Source organism: Halichondria panicea, chromosome 9 (genome assembly GCF_963675165.1).
Source record: "Halichondria panicea chromosome 9, odHalPani1.1, whole genome shotgun sequence".
Lineage (NCBI taxonomy): Eukaryota > Metazoa > Porifera > Demospongiae > Suberitida > Halichondriidae > Halichondria > Halichondria panicea.
The window spans coordinates 4,156,179-4,179,356 of NC_087385.1; the positions used below are offsets into that span (position 1 = coordinate 4,156,179).

A 23,178-nucleotide genomic window follows, 5' to 3' on the forward strand; every position below is an offset into this window, starting at 1 on the left:
CGTCTAAAGCAATTCTACCAAGTTTGGTGGGGTCAGGCTCATTGGTGTGACTATCAATATTACCATTGCCATCAAGTTTGGTGGGCTCAGGCTCATTGGTGTGACTATCATGCATAGGCTCGCCTTGCTCTAACCATGCATACTAGTAGATTGTAAGGATTAGTAAAGCCTCAATGTGTCTATCTATACTGCCCGCACAACACAACCACTGTTAGCCACAAGACTATAAATTAATACCTGCAATTAAGCTGCCATATCAAAAGTCCTAAGGTACCTAACCCTAACACATGTCCCCTCAGCTTGTAAGGACACACTACATGATTAACTACATCTTGTATCGTACATATACACTCTTCTCAATGGTCCCCTATACAAGCTACCAATCCTACTCATCTGGTGACAGCACTGCCCTGGTGTAAATACATAATTCTTCTCCTCATTGGACCCACTCTCTGGGTTGGCCACTAGATCTAGCAAGGAAGCCCAGGTGGTGAGAGTGTTTCTGTTTCCTCGTCTGAGCTCTCTCTTTCCTTGTATACTTCTCTTTCACTTTTTGTTTTTGAACCATTAGCATGAGACTGAGATAAAAAGTCATCATCATAATAGGAGAGTGCAAACACACACTTATACAAAAGTTAAAGACTTTTAATTTTAAAATTCACCAAGTATAAAATTAATTCTATCTAAATGCACATGTACACAATAAAAATTATATATTGCAGCAAATTTATATAGTTAAAAGGGTGTTATTTTGTTCAGTTCCACTATCACCTGTGTCATACTGGGTCGATGGCTGGACTCTCTCTCAATACAGCGGAGTATCAGCTCGTACACTGCAAGACGCTCTCTCTTGATTCTCTCAAACATCTCAGGGAAATTGTCTTGACTCGGAAATCGACTGGCAGTCACTTCAGCCAACACAATGCCGTAGCTGTACACATCAATCTTGACAGTTTGTGGAGGAGGTCGTGCAAGCGGTTGAGGCATGACTTCAGGAGGGGAATAGATTATGGCCCCCTCTCCCATCGTATGAGCATGCTGCAGGAAGTTGGCGGAGCCGAGGTCGGAGACCTTCCCCTTCCACTGGTGGTTGGGCATTCGCTGCAGGAGGACGTTGGGAGCACTCACATCACGATGGATGATGGGATCATAGCGCTGGTGCAGGTAGTCCAGAGCTAGGGCAATGTCCATGAAGATTGAGAGGCGGTTTCCTGGATCCAGTTGATTCCTCTCGTACGCTTGTCGGAGATTCATGTCCAGGAGTTCGGTGATGATGAGAGGAGGGGATCGATTGGCTTGGTTTTGCTCATCAAAAATAGCACCAATGAATTGCACAAGGTTTGGGTGTCGCACTTCAGCCAATAGCTTCATTTCTCTCTCCATTTTTTCGATGTAGATTGGGAGGGCAATTTCTTCGTGTAGTCGCTTGACGGCCACGCTCACTGTTCCCTCCAGCACCTCCCCCCACCCTCCATTGCCAATCCTCCTGCCAATGATCACTCTGTTGGCCGGAATCCTCCACACCTCTGTGTTGTGTGCTGCCAACTCTTTCGTCTTGCCTTCTAACTCCCTCTCTAAATCTGTGATTCGAGCAGACAGGTCAGCTTCTCTTCTGTTGGCCTCAGCCAATTCCTGATCTTTCATAGCCAATGCTCTAGCTTGTGTAGCCAATTCTCGATCCTTCTCTTGCAGCTGTAGTTGGTGGTGACGTTGAGTGTCGTGCTCTCTCTGCTCTGCTGCTCGTAACTGTTGTTCCAGAGCCCTCACCCGGTTTTGAGAGGAGTGGTCACTGGTCTCACTGACTGATGAGGCATGTGCAGTTGCTTGTCTGATCCTCTTCTCACTCAGTCGCTGGGCGGAGCCTCTAGTGTCGTTGTGGGCCACTTCCACGATAGCCCACTTTCCAGCCGAGGGTCCAGCAACAGACACTGAGGGTCCAGTCAACTCTGTAGGGGGAATAATTATGTAACAGTATGCATTCAGAGTCATTGACACATGTATTGTGTGCCATGTACTAGTAGCTGCTCACCAAATCTCAGTATGGTGGTCTCTGCAATAATGTTTGAAATATTATCTTCCTGCATCTTCCCCCAGCCTCCAAACACGAGGACCTCAGTGAGTCCTGGTCCCAGACTGGTGGCAGTGATGGAATGGCAGTGACGTGGTGTCATTGACTCAGGAGGTGTCACCTGGAGGCACAAAAAATAATAACCTAAATAATGCTCCCCCTGTACATGTATAGCATATACAATATTACAACAGCAAAACACAAGGAATCTCATCCTATACGTGTTTTATCTTGTGATTACCCTTTATCAAATTATGCATCGAGGCTACGCGACCGTGTACGGAAGAGACTGTATGACTTTTATTTTACGTACGTGTGTAACCTTGAGTGAATTAATATATATAGCACAAGCATTTAAGCAGCTTCCTATAGATCAATTAGGAAAGTAAATGTATGTCTATTTATTACACGTACACTAACAGTTCATAAGACTCACCTCTGTCCACTTGCCAGTGTCAACAAAAAGTATCCACATGTCCCCCAGTGTCTTGTTGCCATTATCCAGTCCTCCGTACATCAGTAGTTGAGGGTGGCCCTGGCCATAGTTGAGACAACAGACAGCATGGAATGACCTCTCCACTGGCCATGGCTCTCCCTGTACTGGCTTCACCTTAGTTACCTCCTACACACAGTGAACACACAGTATTGTGCATTTCAATGTGGCAGTACTAATTCCAACTCACCATGGTCCTAAAGTCAAACATGTACACATCATTGACCGCACGATCACCACAGCGAGGTTGGTTCCCTCCAAAGAGGACTGCCCTGTGCTGGTCCACCATTATGAAGGTGAAGTAGGAACAGGGAGGAGGTCTCTCTCCTCTGAGCTCAGGGGACGACCAGACATCTGGAAGTAGGGGTGGGGCAATTTAGAGAATGGTACATAATAATCCTTATAACATTGATTGATATGAAAGTGAACATGGTTTCCTATGTGAGTGAGGGTGGGACTCCGCCCACCAGTAGCTAGATACCCTATAAGTGTATGTATGCAGCGAATGTACATATTAACAAATGTTACCATTTTGTGTGTCAAAGAAATGGAACTCGTTTGTGTATCCACGTCCATCAGACAGTCCCCTGGTGAATGTTGATCCTGGTTGTGTGGTGCCCTCAATACCGACTCCTCCAAAGCAGCACAGAGTTCTCTCGTTCACACGGACAAGTCCACAGCCAGACTTTTTTATAGGCTGACTACCAGAGGTTTGAACCATGGTCCACTGGAGAGAGTCCAGATCAAGCGTGCTCATGTCATTGAAGAAAGAAGACCAACCCTCACGACCACCAAAGGTGTACAGGGAACGACCTACACAAACAGAACGACCACCATACTCTCCAGGGGGTAGAGGTCCAGTGGTGGGCAAGAGGCTCCACAGCTCAGTGCTTGGATCACACACAGCAATGATGTTAGACCCCTGTCTTGGACCACTCCCCCTCCACATGTAATAGTGTCCGTAAGCTGCAACAGAGAATGGACTGTAACGAGGTAGTGGTTCAACTGGTGGTCGACCAAGAAAGGAGTGAACAGCTTTCAACATTGTCTGCAGGAGTAAGGACAGTAAGCAATATACATACACACATCTGTGTATATTTCGAGAGTGTTGATGTGTACAAGGTGTTATTACTTGCAATATTTACTAGGTTCATAGTTTAATGAGTTTTGTGGTAAATGTGTTGCTTTGTTCAACTTCTTTGTTGTGCGCAGGGCACTTGGTCTGGCCCCTGCGTCTTTTGCTTTGTTATTGCCATCACCCACTATTTTTCACTCAGTTATTGTTGTTATTGTTGCTAACTCAGTAAGAATTATTTGCAAAAAGATCAAGTCAACTTGCATGTACTCTAGCTATCTGTGGATAAGTAGGAGCCTGTCTCAATCTCCCAGACAATAGCTGACTCTCACTCTAAACTAGCCTGTCTAGTTGTTAGTTGACAAGAAAGAGCTCAACAGAGGGTATAAATGTTCGCGGTTTTCGCTGATCAAGCATGTACTGTGAGCATTGACTCGCCAGCCAGCCCTTTCTGGCTAGCGAGTCTACCGTGAACATTTATACCCACGAATTTAATATCGCATGCATGCATGTTGCAGAAAGGCTGCTATTCCGCGAAAACCTTTCTAACAGTCAATCCACGAAAGTTTATACCCTCGAAATATACCCGCTATAGTATCTAGACACTGATATACAGATCACTATCATACACACTTCTCTTATGTACACACTTCTCTTTATGTCCTGGGCTCTGTATATCTATAGCAGCAATGAGACACAGCATTTCAACTTACAAAGTCATGGACAGTAAAACACTCCCTCAGAGAGCTGCTAGTTGTTTGCCTTGCAAAAATATCAGCTCACTGCATTAATTACCACAAAACCACAAAATCACCATACACTCTTAATGTTGCTATGCAAACAACATGCAGTCCGGCCTAAGCAATGATGGCTTCTAGAAGTTGTATATCCGGTACTTTTTGAGTAGACCCTTGAAAAGTACCTGCTATAAGGTGGTATCACTGAAGAGTAATGCTTTTATCTACTCTTGGTGGTATGGAAACTCACGTAACTATGGTGAGGTTTGAAGAAGTTTCAGGCCGGCTGAAGAAACTGTTAATAGTACGAAGTACCTTAAACACTAACATCACAAAATATTGTTTGGTGCTTATCTAGTAGAAAAATATGTTCGGGCTTGATGATCAAAACCAGTATAACGCAGTGAGCAAGTTAGTAGGTTCTTTAATTAACGTAACAATTTTTCGTACAGCACAAGTCTCAGCGTAAGGCGTTGGTAAACCATTCTCTACTTCAAATCCCCTCGGTTCTATGAGTCTCCATAGTCTATTTCCATGTGAATGTACCCAATACTACATTATAGCAACATTGTATGGTGGCTTTGTGGTAAGCAGTGAATGATTTGCAAGGTCTATGCTGTATTGTTGTTGGAGTTCTGTTGATCTTGGTTGTAAGCTTGATCTACATGTACATGCACTCATTGATAACATACACTGTAAAAAGAGATGTGCCATTATAGCACGCATGTAGCGTGTTACACATGTGCCAAACTGCTTAAAGTGTGTTATTTACCCTCTAGAAAGGTTTATCACAGCTAAAAGTATGTCGTTTTGACCCACTGAATGAAAATGACCATTACACATGTGTCGTTTCTTATGTACATTACATATAAACATGATTGTTACAAGTGATAACACAATCACTTGTAAAAATCATACTTCATATGTCCCTGGCAACAAATGTGACATAGCAACGAGTGAGACTGTTTAAATGGTAGCTAGCTAGCCTCGATTCCAGGCCGCATTAAAATACGGCCTGGTGCCTATTGCAGGGGTGATAGTGCGCATGCGCTTCAAATTACCCAGAATATGGGTAATCGTACTACGAACGTAAAACCTTAGTAAATTACACAGGAAATTAGTCCGTTTACTAAGAATATGTTCCGTAATACTTTATCTCTATGACTGAGCTCTGTAAAGCTGTGGCTTATGCCGTCTATTGTGTTGGTCTAGAAGGCTTGAACACTAGTTTTAAGACAGAAGAGGCTCTCATCTACGTCTAGGATGGTCCTATAGCCGGGTTGTCTTCGCAAGTAGCAGTTTGAGGCACCATACACTTCCCATAGCCTGTACAGATCCAAGGTAAGACATCCTGACCATACAACCGTCATAGAGGTAGATGAGAGCCTCTTCTGGCTTCAGACTAGTGTGAAAGCCTTCTGGAACAACGCAATAGAGAGCTAAGCTGATGTACAAAGATAGAAAATAGATGAGAGAAAGAAAAAGGGGATTCCCCAGATTTTGGAGAATAAACTAACGCATGCGCACTATCACCCCTGCAATAGGTACCAGGCCGTATTTTAATCGGCCTGGAATCGAGGCTAGTAGCTAGCTAGTTAGTTCAACCAAGTATAGTACAGTACAGTCGAGACAACTGTTCACTTCAAAGAATTGAACTGCTGGAACCACCCTCAACTCTGAAACTACACAGTTTTTCAGTGGTAGGTTTATATTCTCTATTAAAAATACTATTAATATGTAATTATTGCAGAATTGATAGACTCTACTTGTTTTTTTGGCTGATGAGTCAGTAATTCTCCTTTCTCAACAATGGCAGACTCCTTCGATTGTGATAGCGTACGAACAGAGGGGCTCAAAGGTACGTTTCCTATTGTTATAGCTATATATACATGATTTTTTGTCACAACACATACACACAGTGGATTTGTATGCTATTATTCTACATGTAGGCCCTCTTAACCATCCTCAAACTGCCCTAACATTTATTTGTGCAGTCTGATTCTTTTTACTAGCCGTTGTCAAGGCATTTACACAAATTTGAGTACAGTACTAATAAATAAATAACTATTATTGTAGCTCATCAGCATAATTATTCTTCTGCAGGTAGGCCTTCCTAACCACCCTCCAAGTGAACTAGCTGTCTGAATCTTAATACTGGTCCCTGCCAGGGCACAAATTTGAGGTACGTTTCCTATCAATTTAATTCATACATACAAGTTTTACCACATTTTTTGCCACAACACATACACACATTGCTATTATTCTACATGTAGGCCCTCCTAACTATCCTCAAACTGCTCTAACATTTATTTGTGCAGTCTGATTCTTTTTTCTAGCCGTTGTCAAGGCATTTACAAATTTGAGTACCGTATATCTTCTAATTTATCGGACAGCAAAAAATAATTATTTTGGAAATTGTCCGGGTATAATTGGAACAGATTTTTATAGAGCATGTGAAGTGTCCGGAATAATTAGAACAAGCAAGCAGCTGCATGCGAGCTAGCTAAGTTTAATAGAACAAGGTACGACTGAATAGTTGCACTAACTATCTAAAACTAGCTACTCAAAGCTATCTAACTGCAGCACTCCAAGTCTTACTTGCCGTCTATGAATGGTAACTCAACTTTTCAAGGTATTGTCCGGATATTTAGAACAAATGTAATATTAAAGTACTGGAGTGTCCGTTGTATTAGAACAACGAAAATTGCCCAAAAGAGTGTCCGGGTAATTAGAAGTGTCTGATAAATTAGAAGATATACGGTACTAAGTATTATTGTTATCAGCATAATTATTCTGAATTATTATTCTGCAGGTAGCCATCCTAACCACCCTCCAAGTGAGCTAGCTGTCTACATCTTAATACTGGTCCCTGTCAGGGCACAAATTTGAGGTACATTTCCTAATTACATACAAGTTTACCACCACAACACATACACACATTGGATTTGTATGCTATTATTCTACATGTAGGCCCTCCTAACTATCCTCAAACTGCTCTAACACATTAATTGTGCGGTATGATTATTTTTTCTAGCCGTTGTCAAGGCATTTACACAAATTTGAGTACAGTACTAAATAATAGTTATAGACTGAGTCCAAGGTCTCAAAACTCCATAGTGACCGTGGACAAGGCCTATAACTTGTTTAGAATAGCGCTTACTCACCTGTGTAGGCCAGTCTGTATTATAGGAACAGCTAGAGTCACAATGGACAGCACGGACGATGCTAATAGACAACTAAGAGCTAACAAAGAAGACTTTTGCAGAAATTCGTACTGCTTGGGGAATGGCATGACTGGGGATGCTGCTCAACACCAGAACTTGAAGGCCCCTCCCTTTTATCCAGTGTGACTGAAGAGTTACTGCGCATGAGCAATATAGAAGAGCCCATGCATGTGCAAGTGCCACAAAATCGTTACGCACCTCCAACAACAGATGAAGCTGTGACTAAGGCTAGAGCTGATTCAGTTCCAAAGAAAACAAGAGATGACACTGCATATTGTGTGAAATTGTGGCATGACTGGGCAAGTAACCGTAAAATACTCACTGATGTTGTTTTTTTTGTTTTTTTTTCTTTATAAAATTTAATGCAGAGCATAGGTGCGTACCAACTAGCAACTGAGAGCTAATATTAAGGTAGCCCTAACAAAAATAGCAAAAGGCAAAACAAAAAAACAACAAAAAAAAAAAACAACAAACAAAACAAACAAAAAACACAAGTAGACTAACTAAAAAGTGCAGGCAGTGACAAGGACATGTGAAATACAAATTAATTAACAGACAAAACTGTAAGTAAGGGCAAGCAGACAATTAGTTATAAGTAAGTAATTAATTGAAACAATCCCGCACATGAGCCTTAAAACTAAGTAAACTACTTGCAGAGACAGCACTGCTTGGTACACTGTAAAAAGAGATGTGCCATTATAGCACGCGTGTAGCGTGTTACACATGTGCCAAACTGCTTAAAGTGTGTTATTTACCCTCTAGAAAGGTTTATCACAGCTAAAAGTATGTCGTTTTGACCCACTGAATGAAAATGACCCATTACACATGTGTCGTTTCTTATGTACATTACATATAAACATGATTGTTACAAGTGATAACACAATCACTTGTAAAAATCATACTTCATATGTCCCTAGGCCCTAGGCCCTGGCAACAAATGTGACATAGCAACGAGTGAGACTGTTTAAATGGTAGCTAGCTAGTTAGTTCAACCAAGTATAGTACAGTACAGTCGAGACAACTGTTCACTTCAAAGAATTGAACTGCTGGAACCACCCTCAACTCTGAAACTACCCAGTTTTTCAGTGGTAGGTTTATATTCTCTATTAAAAAGACTATTAATATGTAATTATTGCAGAATTGATAGACTCTACTTGTTTTTTTGGCTGATGAGTCAGTAATTCTCCTTTCTCAACAATGGCAGACTCCTTCGATTGTGATAGTGTACGAAACAGAGGGGCTCAAAGGTACGTTTCCTATTGTTATAGCTATATATACAAGATTTTTTGCCACAACACATACACACATGGATTTGTGTGCTATTATTCTACGTGTAGGCCCTCTTAACCATCCTCAAACTGCCCTAACATTTATTTGTGCAGTCTGATCTTTTTACTAGCCGTTGTCAAGGCATTTACACAAATTTGAGTACAGTACTAATAAATAAATAACTATTATTGTAGCTCATCAGCATAATTATTCTTCTGCAGGTAGGCCTTCCTAACTACCCTCCAAGTGAGCTAGCTGTCTGAATCTTAATACTGGTCCCTGTCAGGGCACACATTTGAGGTACGTTTCCTATCAATTTAATTTATTACATACAACAGTTTTACCACATTTTTTGCCATAACACATACACACATTGGATTTGTATGCTATTATTCTACATGTAGGCCCTCTTAACCATCCTCAATCTGCTCTAACATTTATTTTTGCAGTCCGATTCTTTTTTCTAGCCGTTGTCAAGGCATTTAGACAAATTTAAGTACTATTATTGTCATCAGCATAGTTATTATTCTGCAGGTAGGCCATCCTAACCACCCTCCAAGTGAGCTAGCTGTCTGAATCTTAATACTGCATGGTCCCTGTCAGGGCACAAATTTGAGGTACATTTCCATAATTTATTATAGAACATACAAGTTTTACCACCACAACACATACACATATTGGATTTGTACACTATTATTCTACATGTAGGCCCTCTTAACTATCCTCAAACTGCTCTAACATTTATTTTTGCGGTCTGATTATTTTTTCTAGCCGTTATCAAGGCATTTACACAAATTTGAGTACTAGTATTGTCATCAGCATAATTATTCTGAGTTATTATTCTGCAGGTAGGCCATCCTAACCACCCTCCAAGTGAGTTAGCTGTCTGAATCTTAATACTGGTCCCTGTCAGGGCACAAATTTGAGGTACGTTTCCTATCAATTTAATTTCATACATACAAGTTTTACCACATTTTTTGCCACAACACATACACACATTGGATTTGTATGCTACATGTAGGCCCTCTTAACTATCCTCAAACTGCTCTACTTAATTTTTACGGTCTGATTCTTTTTTCTAGCCGTTGTCAAGGCATTTACACAAATTTGAGTACTATTATTGTAGCTCATCAGCATAATTATTCTTTTGCAGGTAGGCCTTCCTAACCACTCCAAGTGAACTAGCTGTCTGAATCTTAATACTGGTCCGAAATAGGTATGTAATTTCATACAATGCGTTCACAACTTATAATATTTTTTTCACCATTATTTTAGCTATGAAGTACGAGTTCAAAGGACTGTAGTAAAGACTCATAATTAACTGGATGCATGCACGCAAGTTTTGCAAATACTTCTGAACACTTCTGTTTCATTTTCAGTTACTATAATTATGCTATAAACTCGTCATTATTTTTGTTATTGTTTATTGTTTTATGAGATTGAAATGGCGTTAATTGGAATGATTAATAACACGTGTCAAAATGACCCGCTAGAAGTGGGTCAAATCGACACACCTTCAATTTGACACACGTGTAGCATGTCATTTGGAGGGACAATCAAATGACACGCGTGTCAGTGTTGAAACAACCCACTTGTTTTTACAGTGTAGGGAATTCCAGAGTGGAACCACATTTACGAAGAATGATGATTGATATGACAGTGTTTTGGAAAGGGGATAAGTAGAGGTTGGTCATGATGGTAATGCCGAGGGTTAGGTTTCGGATTGAGTGTGAACCTTGACGAGTGGAGAATTGATTCCCCCCTGATGATCCTGCGGCACAGAGTTACTTTCTGTTGAGACCGTCTTGTGCTCAGAGAGGGCCAAGATAAACTAGCTAGCAGAGGTAAGTATTGATCTGACCAGCGTTTGGTACAGAGTCGCGCTCCAAACTTCTGAACCGACTCCAACTGATTGATGGCACAAGAAGAAGAGGGGTCCCACACACTGCTACAGTAATCAAGGAGTGGGAGCACCAGTGATTTGTACAGGGAGGAAAGAGTGGACTGATCTGCTTGGTTGAAGTGCCTGTATAACAAGCCAAGTTTAGATTTGCCTTAGCGCAGGTGTTGGAGATGTGGCTATTCCATTTTAGGTCTTTTGTGATGGTAACTCCAAGGTAGGACAAGGAGTCCACTTGTGTAATTTGACCTGAGATTGTAGAGAGTATGATGGACGGGGGCTGTCTCTTTCTAGAGAGGAGTAGCAGTTTGGTTTTTGACTGATTGAGAGTGAGACCCGCAGTGTTGACCCAGTTGGTGATGGCATCAATATCTCCTTGAAGATCCAAGACGTCAAATTCATTTCTAATGGGGCTGTACAGGAGTATGTCGTCCGCATACAATAACAGCTGAGAGCCCGGAGAAAGAGGAATTCTTGTTAGGGGATCAATGTATAGGCTGAACAGAAGGGGGCCTAAGATGGACCCCTGTGGTACTCCAGAATTGACATTGGCGGTGGACAAAGAGTGACCATCTAGGACTACCTTCTGCTTCCTGTTTGTGAGGTAGTCTCATGAATCAGCCGCCGTTCTTTGGAATTAATTGTGCGGTCTGATTTTTTTCTAGCCGTTATCAAGGCATTTACACAAATTTGAGTACTAGTATTGTCATCAGCATAATTATTCTGGTTCCAAAAGAACGGCGGCTGATTCATGAGACTATTTGTGAGGTAGCTAGTAAACCACTTATGTAGGCTGCCCGAGATGCCTGCTGACCAGAGAGTTTTCAGGAGGCCTTGGTGAGGGACTCTGTCGAAGGCTTTGCTCAGGTCAAAGAAAACAGCAGCTACACTAGAGCCATTGTCCAATGAGCGGTGCCAGTCATGAGTAGCATGGAGGATTGCCTCCTGGGTAGAACTGCCCCGCCTGAAGCCAAATTGAAGTGTTGAAAGAAGGTTGTTGGAAGTAAGATACTCCACTACCTTATTATGAACAATGCGTTCCAGCACCTTTGATAGTAACGATAGTAATGAGATCGGACGGTAGTTTGACGCTAGTTTGGGGTCGCCTGCTTTAAATATTGGTGTTACATTAGAGGCCAATATTTAAAGCAGTTTTACCACCACAACACATACACACATTGGATTTGTATGCTATTATTCTACATGTAGGCCCTCTTAACTATCATCAAACTGCTCTAACACATTAATTGTGCGGTCTGATTATTTTTTCTAGCCGTTATCAAGGCATTTACACAAATTTGAGTACTAGTATTGTCATCAGCATAATTATTCTGAGTTATTATTCTGCAGGTAGGCCATCCTAACCACCCTCCAAGTGAGCTAGCTGTCTGAATCTTAATACTGGTCCCTGTCAGGGCACAAATTTGAGGTACGTTTCCTATCAATTTAATTTATTATGACCATACATACAAGTTTTACCACATTTTTTGCCACAACACATACACACATTGGATTTGTATGCTATTATTCTACATGTAGGCCCTCTTAACTATCTTAAAACTGCTCTAACATTAATTTTTGCGGTCTGATTCTTTTTTCTAGCCGTTGTCAAGGCATTTACACAAATTTGAGTACTATTATTGTAGCTCATCAGCATAATTATTCTTTTGCAGGTAGGCCTTCCTAACCACCCTCCAAGTGAACTAGCTGTCTGAATCTTAACACTGGTCCGAAATAGGTATGTAATTTCATACAATGCGTTCACAACTTATAATATTTTTTTCATCATTATTTTAGCTATGAAATACAAGTTCAAAGGACTGTAGTAAAGACTCATAATTAACTGGATGCATGCACGCAAGTTTTGCAAACACTTCTAAACACTTCTGTTTCATTTTCAGTTGCTATAATTATGCTATAGACTCGTCATTATTGTTTATTGTTTTTAATGAGATTGAAATTGAAATGGCGTTAATTGGAATGATTAATAACACGTGTCAAAATGACCCGCTAGAAGTGGGTCAAATCGACACACCTTCAATTTGACACACGTGTAGCATGTCATTTGGAGGGACAATCAAATGACACGCGTGTCAGTGTTGAAACAACCCACTTGTTTTTACAGTGTACCGTACAGCGCGAAATTTTCGCGGATTTCGTGGGTTAGCAATCCTACACGAAAGTTAAGTCCATGAAAATTGTTAGAATTATCTGCTATAACGTTGCAAATATTAAAGGCGTGGCTTCCGGTAAACAGTCATTCCACGAACATTGAGCAACAAAATGTTTTTAGAGGCCATTCCACGAAATATAAGTGCCTCGAAAATTTCGCGCTATATGGTAAATATATTAACAACATAATTATGCTTGCTACTTCACAATCCAAATATAACTTCTAGCCTGACTGAACAAAAGGAGTGGCATGAGTTCCATCACAGTAAGGCTGACTTCCAGTTTGCTTGCATCCACACAAGAACGCCTCAGGCTCTTCCGTCTCAACTTTAAACTTTATCGGAGTGAAGACTCCGCCCTTGTGGCTGCCATCACACCACGGCTGCTTCTTACTTAATCCACATCTGCACCAGAAGTATGTCTTTCCTGTTTTCAAGGAGGTTTGGAATGGCTCTTTGGCAGCAATGTGCCCTGAGTATAGGCATTGACAAAATTTAAATATTAGCATAATAATAGATTTGGGAGGTATATATTAGCACTAGAATAATTTTTGAATATTCGGCCTAAGGTGCATAGTTAGAGGTGTGGTTAATAGCGGTTCACGATGATAAAGGGCCAAGGTAGGTTTTTCCCTTTCTAAAACTACAATTTTTTCTGAGAGACAAGAACGTTCTTTGAGAGACTACATTTAAGACTTAATGCCTTTCTTCATGAGCACAATTACAAAACATAATTTGAATAATAGGTATACCCCGGTATAAGCATGCTGGAATAATAGGCAGAACCATGCATGAGCATAGAATAATAGGCAAATTGTTTAGCATAATTTTAGTCAATGGGGCAAATAATACCGGCCATATACGAGCTAGATGATTAGCAAACTTAAATAGCAACAACTGTGACGAACTTATTTCATGCTAGATCTAGCACTGTAAATCTACATGTACATACCGTATATGCTCGATCAGAGGCCGCTCTTGTATAAAGGCCGCACTCAAATAGTAGCCTCCCTTGCTAGCAAAATAAAACATTTAGTAGCCGCTCTCAAATAGTAGCCTCAGTGAAAAAAACTTTGACTCTAGCATTTCTCCACGTTGCAGCCAAAAAAACTAGCAGCTAGCTACATGTACATAGCTACTAGGTACAGGTAGCAACTTGTTAGTGCTTCACAAAGACTTTCTCATGGCAAAGTTCAAGTTTTTATGCAGGTGAAAAGAACTTTTTATGACTAATTAAATTGTTGAATTAGCTGGAGCTAATAAACGCCGCTCTTGAACAGTGGCCTCTCTCGAATTGTAGCCTCCTCTTTGAGTAAAATGAAACATTTAGTAGCCGTGGCTCCTGATCAAGCATATACGGTATACAAAATACAAATTAAACACAGTCTCCTATTATGGCTAATACGTACGGTATGCATCAACACGTTCGTATAATTATAATATAGGTCTTGTACTACTACTATAGACCGTATTGCATCATATAATTATAGTTTCACCAGTGACTGATCGGCTAAATACCGGTATACACCCTCGAGTCGCTTTTATTAAACCGAGTTAGCTTTACAGCCTGTCTTCAAGGTGTGGTTTTTACTGGCCTGTTGTAAATGTTGATCTAGCTTGTTGTTTACAACCTCCTATACAGTACTACCATTATTTAATTTAAGGCGACTTTTGGCCAGTAAAAACCACACCTTGAAGACAGGCTGTATAAAAGCTCATTATGTTTGCAAGATTGCTTTAAACTCATATTCATCACTCGATGAATGCAATGAGGTTCAATATAAAGGTCGGAGTCGTAAATCAAATAGACCTAAAATTGGGGATTAGTTTGCATGTGCTAATCTAGTATTGAGCATGAGTAATGACGACTGTAAAAATCATGAAAATAATGCTTGCCTGTTTCAGAAGAGCAGCTTCTTGTCAATGTGTACAGTAAGGAGTGATTGCTCTGTTTACTCCTCACTGCAGCACGGCTGATGCAGCAGGTTCCAGTCTTTATGGGCTGGCTGAGCAGAGACACCACAGTAGAATACATTTCAGCTTTTTCTTCAATACGCCATGTAATTATCTCGAATATCTCTGAATACACGCGGCATGACCTCGAACTTGTCGAAGATTTACAATGTTACCTCTCCCCAGCTACCTCTCTGTTCTGTGTTGGATTATGTTATGATGACTCTTTGCCTCTATCTCTGCTTTAATGAAAAGAGAAAGTGTTGCAGTGCACCGAAGTGTTTTTGAATTAACAGACTGCAGAAAGACAGTTCTGAGGCAGGTTCTGAGGGCATGCAATGAATGCACATTCTCATTTTATAACCATTTACACATGTGTAGAGATCTAGCAATAACAGTAGGAGCCCCGCCCCCATTTGCACGTGGCTTTGTAAGTGAATCTCTGCAATATGCCCCTCTTGACAAGCCTCAGAATTTGTACCAGACCGGTGCACCCTATCCAAAGACACTTTAGGAGACTGCTTGGCTCACATTTAAGCACAGGATGTAGGAGGATTGGAGTTTCTGTCCAGTCAGCATTTTATCACCAATACAGCTCCTCATCTTCTTCAACTACGGTGAGTCAGTGTGTTGCTCAGGGGATTTATAGAATAACAATGCATTGCGTTTAATATGCAGGACAATGCTCTTTGTGGTAAAGGGATTGTGGTTGGTTGCTATGAGACCGAGGGTGGTTACGAGCTGACAGAGTGTGCCAAAGACGTTGATCTCCAGACCAAGGGCAAGCTCATTCATACGATAAACATGTGAATCTTTTAACTTCTAACACCACTTATGAATTGGCATTTGATTGAATTCCAATTTTAGAAGCAAGCTGCGCTGAAAGCTACTTAAAAAAATTAATGCTGAAAGGCTACAAAAGTGGTGCCAGTTGTAGTAAACCCACCACTAAAAACAATATACAATGTTGAGCTAAACTTTAATTGTGTATCCCAATGTACTTCTTTGATATCCAGTCGGCATGGCCTTGTTTTGTTTTGATTCGCTGCCGTAGGTCAGGAGGTCCTATAAAGAAAGGAGAGTCTCGGCTCTTCTATGACATTACTGAGGACCATGCCCACTTGGCTGTTGTCGGATTAGGACCAAGAAATAAGGGAGCTCCTGACGTTAGTACCATTAATGAGGATATTGATGTTTCCAGGCAGACTGTGCGGTCAGCAGCTGCTGTAGGTACTAAGATGTTACAGAGTGCTAAAGTCGCAGACATTTTGTTGGATGATTTGAGTGATGCTGAAGCGTGTGCTGAGGGAAGTGTGCTGAGTTTGTTCTCGTTTGATAGGCTGAAGGCAGAAAAGAAAAGAAAGAAGATTCCCAACGTCAATTTACTGAGGTACCATAAGATTAACTACCGTATAGCGCGAAATTTTCGAGGAACTTATATTTCGTGGAATGGCCTCTAAAAGCATTTCGTTGCACAATGTTCGCGGAATGACTGCTTACCGAAAGCCACGCCTTTAAATCTTGCACGTTATAGCAGGTAAAGAACGATTTTCGTGGACTTAATTTTCGTGTAGGATTGCTAACCCACGAAATCCACGAAAATTAAGCCCCTCGAAAATTTCGCGCTATACGGTATCTGCTCCAAAATTGAATATTGAAAGTTGATCTATCTTGATAATCTTTATTTGTACCTTAGTATATACGGTATTGCCTGTATACTGACTTGTGATCCCACTCTCCTTCACCATGCAGCACCAATCCAGTCCACTCTGATAATTGGGAGAGAGGGTGTGTTCTTGGTGAAGCTCAGAACTTTGCCAGAGACCTCATGGAGACACCCAGTAACCTTTTGACTCCGACAATTTTTGTGGACAGGGTCAGTGAGAGAGTAGGGGGAATCCGTCAGGGCTTGGCTGATCCTAACGCTCTGACTGTTGTGCCAAGGTGAATGTGTTCTTGTGTGTATACACGTCCGTACATGTAGTTGAATCAAAGTAGTAATTGTCAGTTGACTCATGTGGAGTGTGCAGGCTATTGTCATTGTATTCTTTATGGAGTCATTGATGGTGCTGTGTTTATAGTACGTCCCTTGTTATACATGTAGTAATTGGCCATAATTCTATTCTCACCCGCTCACCACCCACATTATGTTACGTCTTCCCACCCTCTTGTAGGCCTTTGTCTTGGATTCAATCTCAGGACATGGGTGCCTTTCTAAGTATTGCCAAGGGATCGTCTGAGTCTCCATGGCTACTGGAGGTCCACTACAGAGGAACAGAGTCTAGAGAGGACAAGCAACCCATTGTACTGGTGGGGAAAGGTTTGTGGGATTCCTAGTCCACTCAATCGATACATTAACATGGTACATTTGTACTTGCTCATCAGTCATGGTCTTTCATTATGTCACATCGTAACACAGTTGTCAATCTCTTTACATTGATTCACCCCCCTCCCATGCATAATTCAATGCCAGGAGTCACATTCGACACTGGTGGTATATCTATAAAGCCATCTTCTGGAATGGGTCTTATGAGAGCAGACATGGGCGGGGCAGCTTGCGTGGTTGCCACGGTGATGGCTCTGGCCCAGCTGGGTTGTCAACAGAATGTAGTTGGCCTAGTGCCTCTCTGTGAGAACATGCCATCGAGTCGTGCTGTGAAGCCAGGGGATGTGGTGGTAGCAAAGAACGGGAAGTCAATTGAGGTACAGCTCAGTATAAAAAAATCAATGGGTAAAGTGTGTATAAATACTAATTTATATACTTGTGCAACTGTTATTGTCCCCTGACTTGAATCTGTTTAAAATGTTCTCCCTACTGAATAATAATTTTACAAATCCTAAACTTGATACAGTCATCTATTTAATAACAATTTTACAAATCCTGAACTTGATACAGTCATCTATTTAATATGGAATAACAATTTTACAAATCCTGAACTTGATGCAATCGTCCTTTAAGTACTGTGTCTGCTCTATAGTGTCCAATTCCAAATCCCCGTGCCCGATAAGCTCCCATTCGGCACCAATATACCTCCAGGTTCCCGCCTTCTCTTCTGTCACCTCACACGCCACCTCCTTCTCAACGTGCTCGTGGTCACAGTGCTGATTTAGCAGTTGTATCGTGATCATAAACTTCATTGGAATCTTCAAAACGCCATCATGATCACTCTTGAGAGAGTTGAACCAAACGGAGATGTGTGTTCCCTTTCCGGAGAGGAATCCATTGGGCCGCACTCTCAGGTTGACCTTGTACCCCCCAGGGTGTGTGAAGAAAGGTGGACTGTCCATTAACTCGTTTTTAGCTTTGACGTCTTTGTAGTTGGAAAAGTGAATATCGAATGGTACCACTCCTAGTAGCATTGGCTCAATCTTCTGTCCTAGCTGCATCTTTTGTAGGTAACTTTGTATTAGCAAGTCCCTTTGCTTGAGCTTCTTTTCAAACTCTTCTTTTTGCAATTGTAACTTGGTTTCAATTATCTCTTGTTGCGTTCTCATGATGTGCGTCAGCTTTAAAGTTGCAGCTGCCATCATGGCTAGGTGTTTCTGTGTGTTCTGTTCCATATGCTCCTTTTGCTTGTCACTAGTGAACTCATCTTTGCAGCCTGCATAGCTAAATACACACGAAAGTTTTTCTTTGCTTGCCATTGGATGTTAAGCATTCAATGGTTAATTGTTATTATTAGCCTGTAATTGAAAGTGAAAACTGAAGCTGTTCTTACGATCATTTGATGTGATGATTCTCTTTTGTAAACACAATTTCCATTATCAGGGAGGATAATCGATACTACATGTGTATCATGATGATTACATCAATAGTCTGCAGCCCTATACCGTGTTATTTTTATAGCTGCTTAGTTAGCTCTGTATAGTGTGAACTGAAAAGAGTGTTTTGATGGAGGTTTCCTTCAATTGAACTGCTATTCAGTAACATAATTGAAAACAACACTACCCCAAAAAGGGAATATTCCTTATTAGGTAGTTAGTGTACATGATGTGTTGTGATGCAACAACTTCTGAGTTTAAGCATTCCATATAAGTTTTCCCATGTCGTCAGTCGTCAGTGCTGTGTATTCAATAGGATATTGTACTGTTAAAACTGTGTATTCGTTCTTGTTGCACTTGAGTGATTGACTTGCACTAATTCTCCTTAACTGTGAATATTTGTTACGTTCTATGTAATGCAAGTGATAGGTACGAGTAGATGAAACCCACCCTCCTACAGGTTGATAACACGGATGCTGAGGGTCGTCTCCTGCTAGCAGACACACTCTGCTACGCCCACACGTTCAACCCTCAGGCTATTGTGGACCTGGCTACCCTCACTGGTGCCATTGATGTAGCACTAGGCTCTGGAGCAGCTGCAGTGTTCACAACCTCCAACTTACTATGGCAACAGCTACACAAGGTGAGCTTCTTCTGCACAACTCATTCTATTTCGTGAAACTAGCTGTGATCCTGGTCCCAGTGCATGTCTGACCATGCACCACAGCCGTTTTCAAAACCGTGTCATAGCGTTCAAATCTGTTTTTTCCTCCTCTGTGAAGTTTATATAGTTTCATTGCTAATGAGTTGCTGACTAAGATCTCTACTGATTTTCACATAATTTGTACAACACTCTGGTTGTGAGACATTACAAAACCACAAGGGTTTAGGTGCTCTAGTTTGTAGCAAATTGGTGTTTTCTAAGTGTGCAATACTAATTATGTGAGCTGTACATGTATTAACTGATCTCCAGGCAGGTCATGTGACTGGTGACCGGGTGTGGAGGATGCCGTTATACAATCTCTACTCTAAACAGATTGAGTCGCACCTTGCTGACATCAGCAATACTGGAAACAGAAGCAGGTAAAGCTAGTTCGTTTCGAGTCTCATCACAAGTGTCTTACTGCTCATGCAATGAAATTTTTTTACCCAGATCCGGTGGAGCCTGTACAGCTGCTGCTTTCTTGAAGGTGGGTGTCAATCTGTACATTTGCTTTTTACATAATTATCTTATGACTTGTACATGTATTAGGAGGAATTTTTCGTGACAACATTTTTAAGGTGACCCGGCCCATTCCATTGTTTAGAGTTTACGTACTGGAGTTTGTTTTAGTGGAATGAACGGGCAGGGCAAGGACTCTATAAATTAAGCGTGTTTTTGTAGTTACCACTCCTTTGTTGTGATACAGTATATACTCTATACTCTTAACCAGTACATTGAATTGTAATGACTCGTGCTTGCAGGAGTTTGTGGAGGTAGATGAGTGGGCCCACCTTGACATTGCAGGGGTGATGGAGAGTCACGGGGAACTACCGTTCTTGGGCAAGGGGATGTCAGGTGGACATACACTTATATAATATTGGCACTACAAGTGTAGTACCAATGTAATTATGAGTGAAAATTGCTGTAGATAATTCTACTCTGTTCTACTGCCATTTTACATCGTTCTACTATTGGCCAGGACATTATTTCACTATACTATACAAAATGAAAGCACCGCAGGTGCTGATGCCTCGGTGGAGATGCCAAAGCTACATAACATAAAGCTACTAATAGCTTTTATACACATGATGAACATTTTTTGTTTGCTGCATGCAAACTCAAAGAGTGGGTAATGATCGACCATAATTGTTGTTAAAAACGATCGATGCTGAAGTTCAAGTCTAAAATTAATGGCTGCATTAGCAGAGCTTTGCAGCTCTCTTCTTACTCTTGCAGTTACCAATAGCTAGCGTTCTAGTGCAGAGCTAACTACTAAGTAGAGTAGCAACACTCGGTAAACAAGTTTGGCTACGTGCTCTTCTGAAAAGGCTGCAATGGCATTCCAAGTAGGCATAGCTCAAGAACGAAGTATTATTTTGCAAATCCATGAATGAAAACATGACTAGAAGCCTATAGAAACCCTTACTTGTACTTGATTGATGAATTAAAATCCAAGAAAACATGACTAGAAGCCTATAGAAACCCTTACTTGTACTTGATTGATCCTTGAGCAGCTGTAGCAGTCTACACACACACACACACACACACACACACACACACACACACACACACACTACCGTATACCTTGCTTGCGCATGCGCATCGAGGCATAAAAATTATTATAGCTAGCTAATATATGGTCGACTTGCGTCTCATTCAATTGTTCAAGAGAAGGTGATTCTTGTGATTCTACAACTATTTTTTTTCCAACCCTCCATTCCAGATTGTTGGAGAATCTATAAATGCAATTTCTTTTGATATTCACTTGTCATTGGTTAACTGCTAGCAACATAACATGGATACCAAATGCACATAATCTTATGATTGAGACCCCTACTGTACATTGGGTAACTAAAGCTAGCAATATTACATTGTTTGCATCCTCAAGTAATCTATAGTTACCGGGAACTATATAGCTCATAATTATATATAATAGTGCCCTGCTTATAATCACGGATCTGATGTACTATTACACAATTCAAAATGCTGGGAAATGTAGCACTAGAAGAACAGTGAGGACATCTGTACGGTACGCTCTATTTTGGCACTCGTTCGCAAGATATGTGTCCACATACTGTTTCTGTACTTTCTCGCAGCCTTTGGGGGGCAGTCCATATCGATATAGACACAATCCCCAGTAGTGAGATCTAAGTGAGCATTGAGGCGTTGAAGTTGGCCAACCATTCACAGCCACAACTCTTTAGAGAACAGTATAATTATGTTGAGAGCTAGAATCTTAGGTTGATATTTTGTGTCAAAAAGAAGCTAATGACTTGTTCTTGACAGCAAGGACATGGCTACATGGCTTCTTGTCTTGAATCGTAGCTTCAATGCAAACATTGCAGAAGACTTTGACACAGCGGTTAATGTTCGCTAGCCTGGCTACCTGAAGGAATCCTCCATATTACATAGTTTATATACGTGTTTGGCAGTATATATAGTATTCTTCAGGAACTGGTTCACACTCATGGGTTGCTGGGTTGTTCAGAGCAGCTATTTTAGGGGGATCCAGGAAATTTACGTTTGTGTGGTTGTGATGCAGGGATCGACCGCCTGCGCGCCGGAAAATGTTGAAGCCACGCCACCTCCAAACCCATTTAATTGCATATGACACCGTACGTAATTATTGTTATTATAATGTAGTCACATAGCGCACCCTATACATTACACCAATATATATACAATGATGTCATATACAATGATGTCACCACAAAAATGTGAAATCTGTAAATAGTGAATAGCCTTTGTGGTTAATGTTGTACAAAATCATCATGGCATAAAGTAAGTTAGCTGGTTACAGTCATTAGGTGCGCTTGTATCTTTCTACCAGATATCGTGCACAAATAAATCTCAAAATTAGATGATAATAGGACGGATAATAGCAAAACATTTCAGCAGTTGCAAGATCTACTATCACTATCGTATAGCGCGAAATTTTCGAGGCACTTATATTTCGTGAATTAGCCTGTAAAAGCATTTTCGTTGCACAATGTTTGCGGAATGATTGCTTACCGGAAGCCACGCCTTTAAATCTTTGCACATTATAGCATGTAATTCTAATTAAAGAACAATTTTCGTGGACTTAATTTTCGTGTAGGATTGCTACCCACGAAATCCGCGAAAATTAAGCCCCTCGAAAATTTCTCGCTATACGGTATATACCACCTGTTCATAAAGCCACTGATGTCACTGGGACAGTGCTTAGCTACACATCTCTACTGCAAACACTCAGCTCCACCCTTTTTGCATTACAGTAAAAACTGAGGGTTGGAGCTGAGTGTTTGGTCACCCCTAGACTGCATGCCCCCTGCATTTTACAAAAGGACATCTGCATGGCTGTCGTGTTTTATCTATGTACAAATCAATTAGTGAACAATGCGTACGTTGTGCCATGTTTATGTCTACTGTAGCCTACACGTACCCCTTTGTTTTTTTAGCCTTGTACATTTAACACTGCATATGCACACACACATACAGGGAGACCTACCCGGACTCTAATACAGTACGTAATGGACACCTCAACATAAAAATAATGCATAAATAACACTGACTGTATTAGCTATAATTTATAGTGTTGTAATTATGTTTCCACCCTTTTTAAAATGTTTGTATCGTCACCAATTTCAATGCATGATATGTGAATGCAGATCGTGAATTATGTGTGAAGTGAAATTTAGAAATAAAATTGTCTCAAACATAAAATAGCTAGTATAAATGCTGTTCTGTTATCAGGAAATAATTATTATAAGTTTGCCACTGAGTTCGAGTATATACTGCATGCATGCTGTAAACATAATGTTCATTACTTGTACATATATACAGT

At 40.9% G+C, this 23,178-nt stretch overlaps 2 protein-coding genes and 1 long non-coding RNA gene across 11 annotated transcripts; 2 read left to right on the forward strand and 1 right to left on the reverse strand.

Moving 5' to 3' along the window:
- Window positions 1–578: 578 nt before the first annotated feature.
- Window positions 579–7,907, reverse strand: LOC135341328 (uncharacterized). Of its 2 annotated transcripts, XM_064537850.1 has the most exons (7): window positions 7,538–7,907; window positions 4,350–4,418; window positions 3,090–3,609; window positions 2,752–2,915; window positions 2,505–2,690; window positions 2,030–2,189; window positions 579–1,946 (listed from the first exon to the last, which is right to left on the reverse strand). In XM_064537850.1, exons 3-7 carry the CDS (start codon window positions 3,604–3,606, stop codon window positions 736–738), a joined length of 2,238 nt encoding a protein of 745 aa, XP_064393920.1. In that variant the 5' UTR covers window positions 3,607–3,609; window positions 4,350–4,418; window positions 7,538–7,907; the 3' UTR covers window positions 579–735. The 2 variants fall into 2 exon arrangements, with proteins under 2 accessions (XP_064393920.1, XP_064393919.1); XM_064537849.1 differs by lacking the exon at window positions 4,350–4,418 and having other exon boundaries at window positions 7,538–7,906.
- On the forward strand, window positions 5,960–12,732 carry LOC135341337 (uncharacterized). 8 transcript variants are annotated; one of them, XR_010396554.1, is made up of 8 exons: window positions 8,249–8,685; window positions 8,736–8,844; window positions 9,088–9,166; window positions 9,401–9,483; window positions 9,715–9,793; window positions 12,117–12,195; window positions 12,440–12,504; window positions 12,564–12,732. It is a non-coding gene; the product is annotated as an uncharacterized LOC135341337 (long non-coding RNA). The 8 variants fall into 8 exon arrangements; XR_010396555.1 differs by lacking the exon at window positions 9,401–9,483; XR_010396558.1 differs by lacking the exon at window positions 9,088–9,166.
- A 2,309-nt stretch (window positions 12,733–15,041) lies between these two features.
- On the forward strand, window positions 15,042–23,015 carry LOC135341330 (cytosol aminopeptidase-like). Its single transcript, XM_064537852.1, has 12 exons — window positions 15,042–15,208; window positions 15,272–15,507; window positions 15,569–15,696; window positions 15,945–16,280; window positions 16,643–16,834; window positions 17,065–17,210; window positions 17,364–17,593; window positions 19,113–19,295; window positions 19,626–19,735; window positions 19,806–19,842; window positions 20,117–20,210; window positions 22,833–23,015. The coding sequence occupies exons 2-12, from the start codon at window positions 15,340–15,342 to the stop codon at window positions 22,880–22,882; spliced, it is 1,674 nt and encodes a 557-aa protein (XP_064393922.1). The 5' UTR covers window positions 15,042–15,208; window positions 15,272–15,339; the 3' UTR covers window positions 22,883–23,015.
- Window positions 23,016–23,178: the final 163 nt, after the last annotated feature.